Source organism: Numida meleagris, chromosome 16, assembly GCF_002078875.1.
Source record: "Numida meleagris isolate 19003 breed g44 Domestic line chromosome 16, NumMel1.0, whole genome shotgun sequence".
NCBI lineage: Eukaryota > Metazoa > Chordata > Aves > Galliformes > Numididae > Numida > Numida meleagris.
In genome coordinates this window covers 6,888,697-6,902,635 of record NC_034424.1, presented here as the reverse complement: position 1 = coordinate 6,902,635, position 13,939 = coordinate 6,888,697, and the positions used below count along the sequence as shown (strand labels likewise).

At 50.7% G+C, this 13,939-nt stretch overlaps 1 protein-coding gene across 2 annotated transcripts in view; it reads left to right on the top strand.

Annotated features, from left to right (window-relative positions):
• Positions 1-13,939, top strand: part of VAV2 (vav guanine nucleotide exchange factor 2) — a 102,375-nt gene that overhangs the window by 57,582 nt on the left and 30,854 nt on the right. For both annotated transcript variants that reach the window (XM_021413669.1, XM_021413668.1), the window contains exon 3: positions 5,978-6,036. In XM_021413669.1, the coding sequence (XP_021269344.1) occupies positions 5,978-6,036 (59 nt within the window). The remainder of the gene's footprint in view (positions 1-5,977; positions 6,037-13,939) is intronic.

Below are 13,939 nucleotides of genomic sequence, written 5' to 3'. Positions count from 1 at the left end.
GTGCACCTCTAAGTCCACCTGATTACCCTTCTCTCCTCCCTGTCAGAGGATATTGCTGTTTTTGCAATTGCTGCCTGCTGTTGTAAGGCTGAATAATAGCAGAAAATATGCTGGCCCCAGATTGCTCAAAATAAGGGTGTTAAAATGATACAAGAGCTGTTCCCACTGCAAATTAGCCTTGCCAGTGCCTTCAGTGAAGGCGTGTTTGCGTCCCCAACACTTAATGCGGCCAAATCATGGGTTTAATGCAGCATAACGCTGGGTTTAATAACCCTTTTTAAAAAGGAGCAGCCAAGCAAATATGGCACGATGGCAGCGGTGCTCCGTGCAGCCCGTCAGCACTAATGGCCTTCATGCACAGTGCTCCGGAGCTGCAGAGCCCACGGATCAGGACCGCGGGTTGGGGTGCCAAAGGGAAGCATTCCAGCACTGTAGGGTTCTGTGGGTGCTCCTGCAGCCACGCTGCTCCTTTCCCCATCTCAAAGGCCTGGCTGTGAGGTGAACTAACCCCAGCCTTTGGTGCGTGCCCTTCATGCTTTCTCGGAGGAGTTTTTGGTTTGGGTAAAGATGCTCTCGTCTGGAAAGCGCATCTCTGACAATGTGCTCTTGTTAGAGGGCTTAACCTCATTATCTTGAGAGGTGTAATCGCGTGTCACTGTGACCGTAATGCAGCCTGACACGGGTGCTGTGGGCTGTGGCTAAGAGGTCTTGGGGACAATCTCTGTCAGATGCTCACTTCACATTATCTTAACCCTTTGCTACTGCCATGGCCAAGAATCCCTTTCGTTAAAGGAGTGATGTGTGTCCAGCTGAAAATCAGAGGCAAAATCCAGCTTTTACCTGTTCTTTCTGCCTCCAGTTTGCAAACTGGACGTCCAACCAGCAGTCTGGACCCATGAGGCTCATGGTGTTTGCATCCCTGGCAAGCAAATCAAAGCTTATTGCCACTATTGCTTGGGTGTTCTGCACCTCTAGAATTCATTTGAAGTGTGAGAAACAGCATGCAGTAACAAAGCTTTGCTACACTTGTCATCCATGGATGGTGTTGGGAATTAATATACAGGAATCCAGTGAACTAGGATCATAGAATACCCCAAGTTCAGAGAATCGTAGAATCCTTAGAGTTGGAAGGGACCTTTGAAGGCCACCTAGTCCAACTCCCCTGCAATGAACGGGAAAAAGTTGGAAAGGACCCACGAGGATCATCAAGTCCAACTCCTGGCTCCCTACAGGACCGCCAAAACTAAACGCACATCCCTGAATATTTTTCAGTCCTAACCCATTTGCCGAGGCAAGGGCAAAGGTTTCATACCAATCTCAAATAGGAAGGAGGTATTTCAGCAAAGCCAGCCTGACCTTGTTGGTTTAAGGAATTCCCTGCGACAGCTGTGGGATGCTCAAGAGGCAGCAGCCTCAGCTGCACAGTGTCTGGGGATGCGGCTGCACATCAGCTGTAGGTTTGATGTTGGCTGTGCTCACTGTGCACGTGCTGCAGGGCCTTACAGGCATTATGCAATAGCACACACAGCATGAATGATGGATCCGCAGTAAGCAGGTTGCGTTCTGTGCATTTTGGGCTGGCTCACACTCTCCGTAGCTTGGCTGTACTGGTGACAGGCAGCTCTGCAGGGCTTGGTGCTGGGTTACCGAGGTGTTAGTGGTGGGAAAGGCTCATGCAAAAAGCAGGTGATGGATAGCACTGCCCTGACACTTTGATTTGCCACTATCCTGCCTTGGCTGTAACCCCTGCTTCTCCCCTGCAAACTGGAGCCATCTGGGCTAATGCACCTTGCCCCTCATTGCGTTCTCACGGCTGCTTTTGTTTCAGCAGCCTCGTCCCTGCAGCTCCTCACATCAGTGTTGTTGCTGTTGGATACAATTACCCAACTCAGAACTAATTTACCCAGCCTTTGTCCAGATCCATGATCTGGTTTCTTCCCACTCATAGGCAGAGAATTTGCTCTGAGGATTTATTTTGCCCTTCATGAGTTTAGGTACCAACCAACCCCAAAATCAACCTGTATGATTTTACCTTCCCCCGAAAACTATCTGTGCAGGTGTGACTACGCCAAGCTCTCTGCCCAGGCTTACGGATGCTGTGCAGAGCTCCTGGTTTGCTCAGCAGCAAATGCTCTCTTGTTCTGGATGCACAGGACCTGGCCAGGGCTCAGCACAAGGCACAGCCCTTGCAGCCAGCTCCGGGCACAGCAAGGCTGGGAGCTTCCCTATGCAAAGCGTGCTCCAGCCCAGCTGGCTCAGTTTGTTTTTGCAAATAATGAGAGAGTTTATTTTAGTTTCCTAGATGCACAGTGGTACTGCTGGAAATAAACAATGCTGGAGGAAATAGAAGAGCGCTGTGCATGATGATTTATTTATTTTTGTTGTAGTTTATTTTAAAATCCGTAATTCCTAAAAGAAAGCATTGTCAGTAAGGAAGATGAAAATTGGTGGGCTTCTTGTGGTATGAAGGTTCTCTTGTTGGTTGGGGTTTTGGGTTTTTTTTGCTTTCAAAAATTCCATTTTCTTGCTCAGCCAGTGTTCTTGCAAAGTGACCAATGCATTTGAGAACCCAGTTTGCAACTTGGTTTTGTTTCAGAAGCGTAGAACTTAGTGCCTTGGTGCCTCTGCTGGGTTGTGCACGGCACTCCTGCTCCCTCACTGCTCGTGTTGGGTCACAGCAATGACCTTGTGCCACGCGGCATACCACAGGGAAAGGAGCAACCAGGCTGTTTGATTTAGCTCATGGCAGAAAGCACAAAGGGAACTGGAACGTCAGGAATGCAAAGAGCGTCCTCGCCCCGAGCGGTGAAACCAGCAGGAATTTCCCAGCCAGCCCTTACAGGTCAGCTTTGGGAGCAGCCCGTGGGTACATCCGCTCTGCTGCTCCATTTGGCATCTCGTTGTCAGCCTACGTGTGTGTGCACTGCGTGCAGTTTTCTTGGACGAAGTAGCACTGAGAAACGGATGAAGAATCTGCATAAGGCGGTGTTTAGGCTCACAGCTCCTCCCAGGAGACAAACGTGCACGTGCGGGCGTGCTATTCCCAAGCAGTGTGTACAAATGACTCTGCAGTCCCTCTCTCTCCAAGTCCTGGGCTCAGGGCTTTCCCAGGGCTGTGGGATGGGGATGGGGCACCCAGTGCTGCCCAACCCATTGAAGACAACCTCATGGCACCTCTGAGTGCAATCCAAGGGGTGTGTGCACCCTTGGAAGCGATTGCTTGGGGTTCCTGGTGTGCTGCAGGAGTGCTTTCAGGGTGCTGCAGCCTCAGTTCTCAGCTGTTGAGCAATGAACTGATGGAATAATGACCATCAGTCATCAGGGAACTGACGGAAAATCTTTTCTTGGGTATGCTGGGAAGCAAGGCTTGTGCACTTCTAGGCTGCCTTGAGAGAAAGGGGAGGTGAGTGTTACGGTGAAGTGTAATTCCACTTAGTGTCATATCTGTATTAGCTGTGCTAATGTGTCCTAGGAGCAGCTAAGCCTCAGTTGAGATCACGGACCTCTCGTGCCAACTGCTGTGTGGATGTGTAATGGAGCAGTTCCTGCCTCGCCTCTTAGAAAATGATAGCCAGGAGGGGCAGGAAGTATTACAGTGTTTCTCGGCAAATAAGAAGCTCCTTAATGGGGAAAATGAGACACAGTTTAGCAAACACTTCAGGATTTACTTACTTTTAAGAATGTTGTTTAATCCTGTTGAAACTGAGAGGATTACTTCTCCTCAAACTGTGCTTAGTGCTGCCTGGGCTGGGGGCTGGCGGGGAGCCGTGCTCCCCACTCCAACCTGCAGGAGCTGAACTGGGAGAGCCCTCCCTGCTGCCAGCACAGCTCTGCTCGGCTGTGTTTTCAGAGCTGCCAGGCATCGTGGAGGCTCCCAGTCCCTCTTGGAAAGTGGGTCGCTTTGCTGAGTACCTTTGCTCATTGCTGGAGCCAGGTGCCGGGCTTTGATGTGCTGGGATGCTCAGAGATTGGGGCTTTTCATGAAAGAACAAAGCAAAAAGCACGGGCGTAGGGAACAGTGTGCTTTGCTCTTCCATTTCCCTGGAAGTCAAACCCTCAGTGTAGCTGTCTGATTCATGCACTGATTTTTGTGCTGTGCGAGTCTAATAATAGACTGCAGAGGAGACTGGGACTTCCCTGGGACTGCTCACACACAGCAGGCGCAGTGCGGTGCCTCTGGGCTGCCCCACTGAGCCCAAAGGCACCAACGAGCTCAGTTCCACCTCCTCTCGCAAACTGGTGATGTTAGAGGGCGCAGAGGGATTTAGTAAAATGGGCACTGTGGTCTTTAAAGTTGCTGGCAATTTGAGACCTGATAGGAGATGGTAGCTGGTTCAGTGCATGTCCAAAGCAGAGGTGGGAATGTCACCAGCCGGTGCCTGCAGCTTGCTGGCAGCAGGGCACGTGGCTGAAACACCTTTTCCAGAAGTGACCAGCCTTTGCCTGTGCTCTGTTTTTTGCTGAATTACAGTAAAATGAGGAACTTTACGCTTTCTCTTCTAGTTGCAGTGTTTGTGGTCCCCCCATCAGTGGCTTCAGGGCATTGCTGTAAAAACCAGGCCAACAGGGATGGTGCTGTGGTTGCTTTCCAGACAGGCTCCAAAGAGTGAGAAGTAGGCCAAAACAGGCTCTTGACAGCCACAGCAAAAACAATGTTTTGTCTAATTAAAAAAAATCCCTTATCCATGCCCTCTTGATTAGAGGGAACTGTCGAGGGTAACATCTTATTAAAATCAGAAATAAATAAATAAGGATGCTTTGTTAATGCCCCATTAGAAGCATTGCACAGTGGACAATAAAGGCTCTGAGGTGAGAGGAAAATCCCCTCTTGCTCTGCAGCTCCTTTCAGTGCTGGGCGCCCCTCGGTGCCGTTTTATTGGCCAAGTTTTGACATTCACGGGCTCATTTGCCTTGTTGAATAATTCAGCATCTCAGTTCTCCAAGTGAAAGTCAGCTGGGCAAGGCCAAAGAGCGGCAGCTCCTTTGTGAAAAGCCAGGACGTCCCCTCGTAGCACTGCCAAGTGCTGGACAGCTCCTGGTGGTCCCAACCCATTGGGTTTGTTGGCCAACAGGGAGCCCTGGGACTGGGGGCAGCAGGGACCCATCCTGCAGCCCTCTATCTGTGTCCCAGTCGCATGTCTCTGTTCATTCCATTGGGCAGGAAACCATTCCAGCAATAATAGGCTTGTCTTTTCATTCTGGCTTTGATAAATGGTGAACAGGAGCAAGGGTAAGACACGGTTTTAGATCTGTATGTGACTGAAAACATTCTTTGTTTTTCTTCACTTAAAATTCTGTGTAGCAATTAAAACGGGAGCTTACATTGCATAAAAGAGAGTTCTTAGAAGAAGCCCATGGCCTTACTGCTCTTGATGGCAATGCCGATGGAAATATTTCATGTTGAAGCACTTCTGGTTGCTTTCTGCCAGAAGAAGGCAGTGGACTGCACTCACCTCTGATGGGCTGAAAGTGCATTGTTACTGGTAGTCAAAATCTTTCAGCCTTGGAAGGTTTGCCTCAATAACATCATCATCTCAGTGCAAAGAGATAGAAGGAGCTGCAGGTCTTTTAGAAATAAAATACGAAGTAAAACATATATGTTTTTCCAGCGGTACTCAGTGTTACATAAACCCTAGTGGAGCAGATCTGGCTTGCTGGAGATGGGTTGACAATTGGACTGGATGGTCTCAGAGGTCTTTGCCAAGTTTAGTGACTCCATGAATCTATTGTATGAGCTGCAGGATGGGGTTTCCTGGGGCGATGCTGTGGGATGGTATCTGTATAGCCAAAGGCTGGATGTCTTTTGTGCTCAGAGGTAAAAGCAGAGGCGGTGTTGGCTGTGATGGTGCCCACCCAACCCCATGCTGTGACATGCTCTGGAGCAGAGCACATCCACTGCTGGGTGGCTGTGGGAGCAGAAGGCGTTCACCAAACTGTTCTCTGTCTTCAATCAGGATTTCTTTTTTCTCATTTCCAGGTGATCTCTGCAGTATCCAGACTCTCCTTCCACAGTATTGCTCAAACCAAAGGAATTAGGTAAGATCCTTTTGATATGATGCCTTAAATACTGTTTCTGCCTCCCCCTGCACGGACTCGTTGTGTTTAATCACGCCGGGCCCTCTAGAAGCGCTAGTATGACTGGGATAAATCAGGGTTAAGCAGACACCGAGGATGCCTTTGGGATGTAGGCAGGGTACTTGTAAAAGCACCTTGCCAGCTGCTCAGGAGCGGCTTACAAAAATAACAAGTGGAGAAGCCACGAGTCAGAGCTGGGGAGGGAGCGGGGTGGGGTGCAGCTCCTCTCCACGGACGCTTTGCTCAGGGCTGCTGCCTTCAGCAGAAGAAGTGACCAAGCGGGCTCCCAGCACCCTGCAGCTGGGCGATGCCTTCCTGCCTTTGGGAAGGGCACCTGAGCGCTGTGCGTGCACCGGGGCTGCCCTGCTGCTGGGGCTGCTCGTGGAAGGAGTCAGGGAGGAGGAACTCCAAAAAGCGACCAGCCCCAGCTGAGCAGAGCCGCGACCCGCGTCTCCCTTCGGCCCGCTGCAAATTGATTGCAATCGATTTTCTCGTTTGTGTGCGTTTACGTTACAAATGTGGAAACATCTTCTCATTAGGAAGAGATTGAACTGGGTAGAGTTCTCAGCGTCGTGAACCTTTCCTCCTTCTTTATTTTTACCCGTGTTTTTTCCCTCCTTTCGCCCTCCCCTTCCCTCCCCTCCCCTCGCACTGAGCTGTGTAGAACGCTCGCTCTTAGCACAGACCTTGTCATGCTGCTGTTCTGCGTAGGGTGCAGCACAGCATCGCTCCATGGCAGCAAACACGGCCAGACGTGGGGCCACATCCAGTCCTCACCCCCCCCCCCTTTTGCTCCCATCGCTCCTCCTTGTGGCTCCCCCCCCCCTTTTGCTCCCAGCCCATGCCAACCACCCCACACCACGCTTTTCCCCCCTTGGAGTTTATTTTCTTAGCGTCACGTGTTATTTTCCCTCTGCTGATATCGCCGGAGGGGGAACAGCTTTTCACGTGTAAAACAAACTCTGAGTCTTCCCATCTGTTCAGCACAAATCCGACGGATCCCACCCGGAGTGGGGGGAGATTCGGGGAGCGGAGGTTGAGGAATAGAGGCGTGCTGTGAGTGAGGGGCTGTCTGCTACGAGGGGCAGCCCCGGTGCTGGATGCAGGGCAGGGCGGTGCGCGGGCTGTGATGCGTCTGGCCTGAATGTGCTGATTTTTCTCATTCGTTTTTACAGCATTTACAGTCCCCGCTCCAGTCCCTTATCTCGGAAGCCTCTGGCGCCGTAATTACACAAGAATAGCACAGGGCTTAGTGGGGCTTTGCATATAACTCTGTTTTCCTTGCGAATTAACCCTGCTCTTCGCTCTATTGTCAGAACAGAAAACGCCGTCGCATCAAAATCCCCCACGGGGGGGGTCCTTCCCATCACCCCATCCCCGCGGGGTGGGAGCCCTCGTTCTGCCCATTGCTGTGGGCTTTTTCCTTTCTGAGATGATTTCTTGCTGCGCCATTAGAAGCCCCAATGATGAGCTAATAGCAGATGAATTAAGTTAATCTATGGGAACCAGCAGCAGCTCCAGCCCCCAGAGGGACTGCCCACCGGGTCCCCAGCCTTGGGAACATGCTGCCATTGGAATAAATAGGAAAAATCTTGTTGTCTTAGGCATGGTGCTCAAAGAACGTGGCAAATCCAGTGCAATTAGGGTGGCTTATGGATTGTGTGGTCTGCAGCCCTACAGCACGGACAGGGGTCTGTATGTGAGGGGCAGGAATTCAGGATTCTGTAAACTAAGAATGAAATAAATCCGCAGCCTTATCACTTCTCCTTAAGTAGGTTTCATGGCATGCAGGGGAGGAAAATAAAAATCAATCTTCTATGCTATTCAGTGAAAGAAGAAAATAATAGTCATTCTGTCTAATAATATCTGGATTCATGAACCTTGCCAGAGAAACCCTGTTTCGCAGAGTAAATCAGATAGCTATCAGGATAGCAACGTGGAGATGACAAAGTGCTTCTTCCAAGGAGCAAGCTCCAGGCAGCCAGACGTGGCAGGCAGCGAGCTGGAGTGCAGCACCTTGCTTGCAGAGCACTGGGCTGAGCGCCGTGGTGCAGCTGCACCCTGTGCTGCGCATCTGCTGCTCTGCTCTGGTCTCAGCTGCCGCTTTCAGAAGTTCTCTGGAAGACCCCTTTTCTCTCTTGAAGGAGAATCGGAGGAAATAAGGTTTATTTCTTGGATAAAACAGGGTGCTGAAGGGAGGTGGGCGCACAACGTGTGATCTCGTTTGGGAGCACGGATTCTGCAGTGATGCAGCACTGCCCTTTTCCCGCTGTTTTCATCCATGTATCATTTTACCAGGCTGCCATTTGGGGACAAAGAAAAGCTCATCCTGTTGTAGCATCGCCCATTAGCTGAGGAGCAGATTTGTATTATCCTGTTTGTGTCTTGTCCTCTTCTCCATCCATCTAGAGGATGGTCAGCAGGCCCAGGAGGAGGTTACCACCACGCTCCTCACCCGCCCGTGCCTGGCTCTGATCAAGGAAACTTTGTTCCAGCTCCAGAGCCCCTGGAGCTTCCGCTGCAGACCTGTCCTGCAGCCCATTGAGTCTGTTACCCTGTTTCTTACAGTGGCTGGCACTAAATGCTTCCAAGTTCGGTGCGAGGACTTTGTGGCAGACAGGAATAGCGCGTTCTTGGAGGGATATTGTGCAGAGGTTCCCCCGTGAGCATGTTTTCACTCCTTTCCCATGTTTTCTTGAGCAAACTCTCTGGAAGGCAGCAGAGCTCTTGCAGCAGCTCCCAATAAATACACCAGGATTTGCTTCTAACAACTTTTCTCGCAGCCTTTCTGCTGCAGCCCAGTTGTTCCCACTGCCCAGGGGCACCCAGGCCGTCGCACACCTGGTGCTGGCGAGCTCCCCAGGCTCAGCACGAGCAGGGGGCTGTGTTTTGTCATCTCCCCAAGATGTGTTTTTCCTGGAAGCAGAGCTCTGCAAGCAAAGCGGGAGGTGAAGGAATATTGGCTCCCGCTGCCTGCATGCATTTTTAATGTGCGCGGTGAAGCCATCTGAGAACGGGAAGGAGTCAGAATGTTCAAAGGCCTTTTACCGAGGTCCTTAATCTAAGTAAATCCTTTATATATGAACTGAACCTTTAAGTGACTTTCTTCAGGAGGCACTGCAGTTAATAAAGCGGATTTTATAACATTTGCAAATGGGGACGAGGAAGGGCGATGGCGTTTGTCGCGCCGCTGCACTCTGCTCTGTGGCCGTGTCACGGGAGGATGAGGAGGGGGAAGAGGACAGCGGTGTGCTCTGGTCCCTGGGGATGGGGGTCCACGATCCATTGCTTTGTGCTGGTGGTGGCCGGGCTCTGGGCCCCCCCTGCCCCTGGGGATGGAGGCTCAGTGCAGGAGCGGACCGAGCCGGGTGTGAAAACGTGAGCAATTAAAGTCGCTAACGATTAGGGCCTGAGTGTCTTCAGGCAGCCAGGAGGTGGTTGCAGGAGCTCTTCTGCAAGGCTGCTTTTACAAGGACTGTTTTATTCATTGCCAGTGCACTCGCTGTAATTGCAGTCTGCCCATTATGTTTTTTACTGCTGTTGTGTATCCATTGCGTACACTTCAAGTGTTGCTATAAAACGGGTTTAGAAAGCTGCGTAAGGGATCCGTGCCTTGAAAATGCATACGTTGCTTCTGGGGCCGGGGTACAGCCCAGCTGATAGAAGCATCCTACGTGTGCTGGGATCCTGGTGCATGACTGCCTTGCTGCCCCCAGTCCTCACCAGCACAAAGCTGCTAAGGTTTGGCTACAGAGCTTACAGTCACAGGGCCGAGTGGGGATGGCTCCCTGTGATGTGTGCAGAGCTGCGTTAGGAGAGACCAAAGCCTCTTCCTTTGTTGATAAGCAGGATCCTTGGCTAAAAGCAGTTCCTTTCCAGCTAAAAACACTTCCAACGCGTTTATTTTGGCAAGCATGTATCCACACAGACTTGCTCCTAAGAGAGTCTGAAAAATGTCATTGAGATGTTTTGCTGCACGGCTGTGCTGTAGGTTTGGGGGATGCTGAGGTCCCTCCATAAGCATCTGCTAATAAAAGCAAAGGCAGCTTCCCTCACCCCCTCCCCACCAGCAGCTCTGCGTAAGGAAGGTGCAGTCCCGAAGTGCACCGCTCTGCTTTGCAGCCAATCTGGAGGCATGCTGCCGTGTCACAGCTCCTTGCTACTGGGGGCCGTGCTGCCATCAAGATCCCTCCCCTTTGGAATCATTGAAGCTGGAGAAAACCTCTAAAAACCCCAACCCACCCCACCATGCCCACTGGGCACGTCCCTCAGTGCCACATCCCTGCGGTTCCAGAGCACCTCCAGGGACAGGGACTCCACCACTCCGGTGCCAATGCCACCCTGGGACATCTTGCACCGTTAGCCTAGAGAGTTTTCTATTTTCTCTACGGGAAAGATGTCTCTGGATTCCTCTTTTGATTTCATCCATCTGTCATTGTCAAAGTGGAGCTGAAGTGGCGAAGAAATCGCGCTGCTTTCTAGAGCGAAGCATGGCTACATGAGAATTAAAAAAAAAAAAAAAAAAAAGCGATAATGTGTTGCAACATAAAATTATACGAGCTGTTATTTGCTTGTCTTGTAGCCTCCAGAAGTATTTGGTTCAGATTGGAGCTAAAGATAACCCAGGGCGTGCAGCTAACCCGTGGGCACTGCGCTGAGTGCTGTGCCGAGCGCTGGGAGTGCTCTCCTGCAAGATCATCATCTTTGCGTTATCTGACGATAAAGCTCGCTGCTTCCCCACTGAATTTCTATCAGAATTAATCTTGGGAGAATTTCTTGCAAGTTCCAGACCACAAATAACAGCGAATCGTAATTTTTTCAGAAGACGTGTCTAAAATTTGGCACCGCGTGAGGCTGTTCTTTCCAGAGATGAGTAATGTAACACAATAGCATGATTTTAATTAAATTCAGCAGCTTTTGGTATGCTCCGATGTGCCTTGTTCTGCAGGGAGAATTGATTCCACCCTGCTTTATTAACGGACGCTAATAACGTGCTTCTCTGCTGCCTCTCAGCACTTTCCCAAAATCACTCCCTGGGTTTGTTCCCATTTCACAGATGGGAACCAAAGCTCAGGGATGTGCCCAGGGATGGGCTGGGAGCAATGCTGGGGAAATTCGGGTCACACGGTCAGCTCCCACCGCCTCGGTGCAGCTCTGAGTAATACTGGTTTCATCCCTCTAACCCCACTGTAGTCCACGATGGATGCATTTCCAGTTGCGTGCAAGCATCTTGCAAAGCCACATGGTTTTCGTTGGACGGCCCCACGAGTGCTGTGCTGATGTAATGTTACACTGTGCGTCAGCCCGAGGCGTGTTGGAGCCCGCGGCCAAGGAGTGACCCATGGTGTTGAGGCAGTCCTCTGGTCAGGGATTTGGGAGGTGGTGGAATCACCATCCCTGGAGGTGTTCCAGAGCCGTGGAGATGTGGCACCGAGGGACATGTCAGTGGGCACAGTGGGCTGGTTGGGGTTGGGCTTGGAGGTCTTCGAAGTCTTTTCCAACCCGAATGGTTTGGTGATTCTATGACTTGCTGTCCGTCAGGGGAGGACCCGTAGCACGTGCAGCCATCTGTAGTAGGGGTGATGTGTGGCCAGTGCTCGTTCCAGCACTCTGGAGCAGAGCTGCATCCATGCTTGGATCACTGCATTAACTTGGGGATATCCATTTGGGTGTCAGCTGGTGACCAAATGTTAGTAAGGAAAAGGTGCTGCTGGGATCCCACAGATGAGGTCTGAGCACTTCTAGTTTTGTTTCTGCAAGGGTTCTCCTCGTGCATGGGTGCAAGTGGATGTGTTTGGGATGAAGGCTCTGCTCCAAACCCATGTCCTTCAAGCAAAAGGCGCATGGTGCATGGTCATGCCAGCGGGTTCCACGGGTCAGACTTGGCCAAAATTAGAGGAGCTGAGGCTGGCTGCAAAACCTAACACCCAAACTGATGCTGAAAGCGTGAAGTCTAAAACCTTGGTGCAGTCATGGACTCCCATAGGGTTTCTGACTTGCCATGATGTTTTCTTCCAGAGGGCTCATTGGAGGATCTGTGCATCCAGCCATAGGGTTGTGAGTAAGGCATAAGCAAGGCGTAATTATGGTTCATAGGTTATCCTGAGTTGGACGGGACTCATAAGGATCATTAAGTCCAACTCCTGAACTCCACACTAATTGTAGATACCATGCCATGAAAATGTTTTTCTACCACATCCTGAGCCAGAAGCACTCAGCACAGCCCCGTCCATCCCAGCAGAGCTGGAGAAGCCCATTTGCCGCAGCTTCAGGCTCTGTCCCTTTCCATTTATTACGAAATCCCTTGCAGAAGGGGCAGCAGATGGGAGCAGCTCAGGTTTCACGGGTGTCACATACCCTTTTTAAAGCACTGAAGTGCCATCATTGGACTAGGGGAAATGGGACAAGATTAGCATGCTGGCGTCCGGCTCCTGGTGAGTGCTGGGCCATCTCCCGTGGGTGTTTGCTAAGGATGCACGTGGCCATGCAGCTCTGCCCAGTGGATCCCTGAGGAGGACTGTGAGTGGGACATTGCCACCCTGCAACCGGGCTGGTGTTGTCCTCAAGAAATCGGAATGGGAAGAGAGTGAAAACAGGGGATTAGTTGTGCTGGGTTCATCCTGCTCTTTCATACATGGATTTGAAGCTAAGATGCTACTGTATAAAATTATCTGCATAAAGCTGCCCCAGCCCTGACCCTCTGTGATGGCATCCAGAGGCGAACAGCTGGCTTCCGTTGCTAGGACAAGGCGCCCAGATGCTGAGATATGCTCATAAATAAATCTTCCTGCTTATTGCTGTTGGAGAATTGCAGCCTACCTCGTTCTCCTCCTTAAATAATTCAGAGGAGGGAGCGGGCAGGCAGAGCCCTGAGCTGCACTTTCCCCACGGCCAGGGCTGTGGGGTGGAACCGGGGCTGAGGGTGCAGCATGGGATGGACCCGAGCGGCTGCTGAGAGCTTTGTGCATTGGATGCCTCGTGAAATATTCACTGATTATCACCCAGAGGTGCCTCCCCCCGTGGGCTGCTCCTTGCATTTCCAGGGTGCTCTGTGGTGTGCGTGTGTTTGTTCTCCATCCCAGAATACAGCCGGAATGCTTTGTAAGATCACGGGGATGCTCTGCAGTGGGTGTCAGCACTGATCAGCTGCTCTCGTTCTTGTCATCAAGCCCTGAACTCCCTGACAAATCACTTCGTCTTAACTTCCCTTTTAGGCTCTCAAACACATCGGATCGATCCAACTTGTGTTTTCTTCTTTGATCTCTGGAAATTATGCTGTTGGATGCAGCAGGCTCCATCTGTAAGGGCTCTGCTCTGGGAGGTGCATGGTCTTTAAGAGCCTTTTCCAGCAGTGTTTGATGTTATTGGGGCTTTTGCTCTTCGTTCCAGCGGGTGAAGTATAAATGGCTCAGCACATGTTCCTTGGTGATGGATTGAGAAACAAAGTCCTGTGCTTAAATAGTGATTCTAAGTGAGAGATTTGTTTTCAAACAAACAATTTGGGAACTCTGCAAAACTGTTGGGTTTCAGTGGTTGGAAATTATTTTATTCGTTACTGTTGGGCATTTCCAGCTATTGCAGTTAATAATGCTGATGGAGAGTAACACACCCGGAGGTCTGTAAGGATTTTGTAGGGAATCACAAGCTCTTTGTGCACTTTATTTCTAATATTTCTGCTATTTTATTATCTTTTTGTTAAACAGCGGCTCTTGGACTGGCCATTGATAGCATGGCAGCTCTTGGGAGCTCATGGCTGGAGGATGTGCCAGCTGGAGATGTGTGAATATATAAAGCAACGTGAGCTAAAAAGAGGGAGAGATTTTAAATAACAGCCCTAATGAGCAGGGCTAGATTAAGTTGTGCT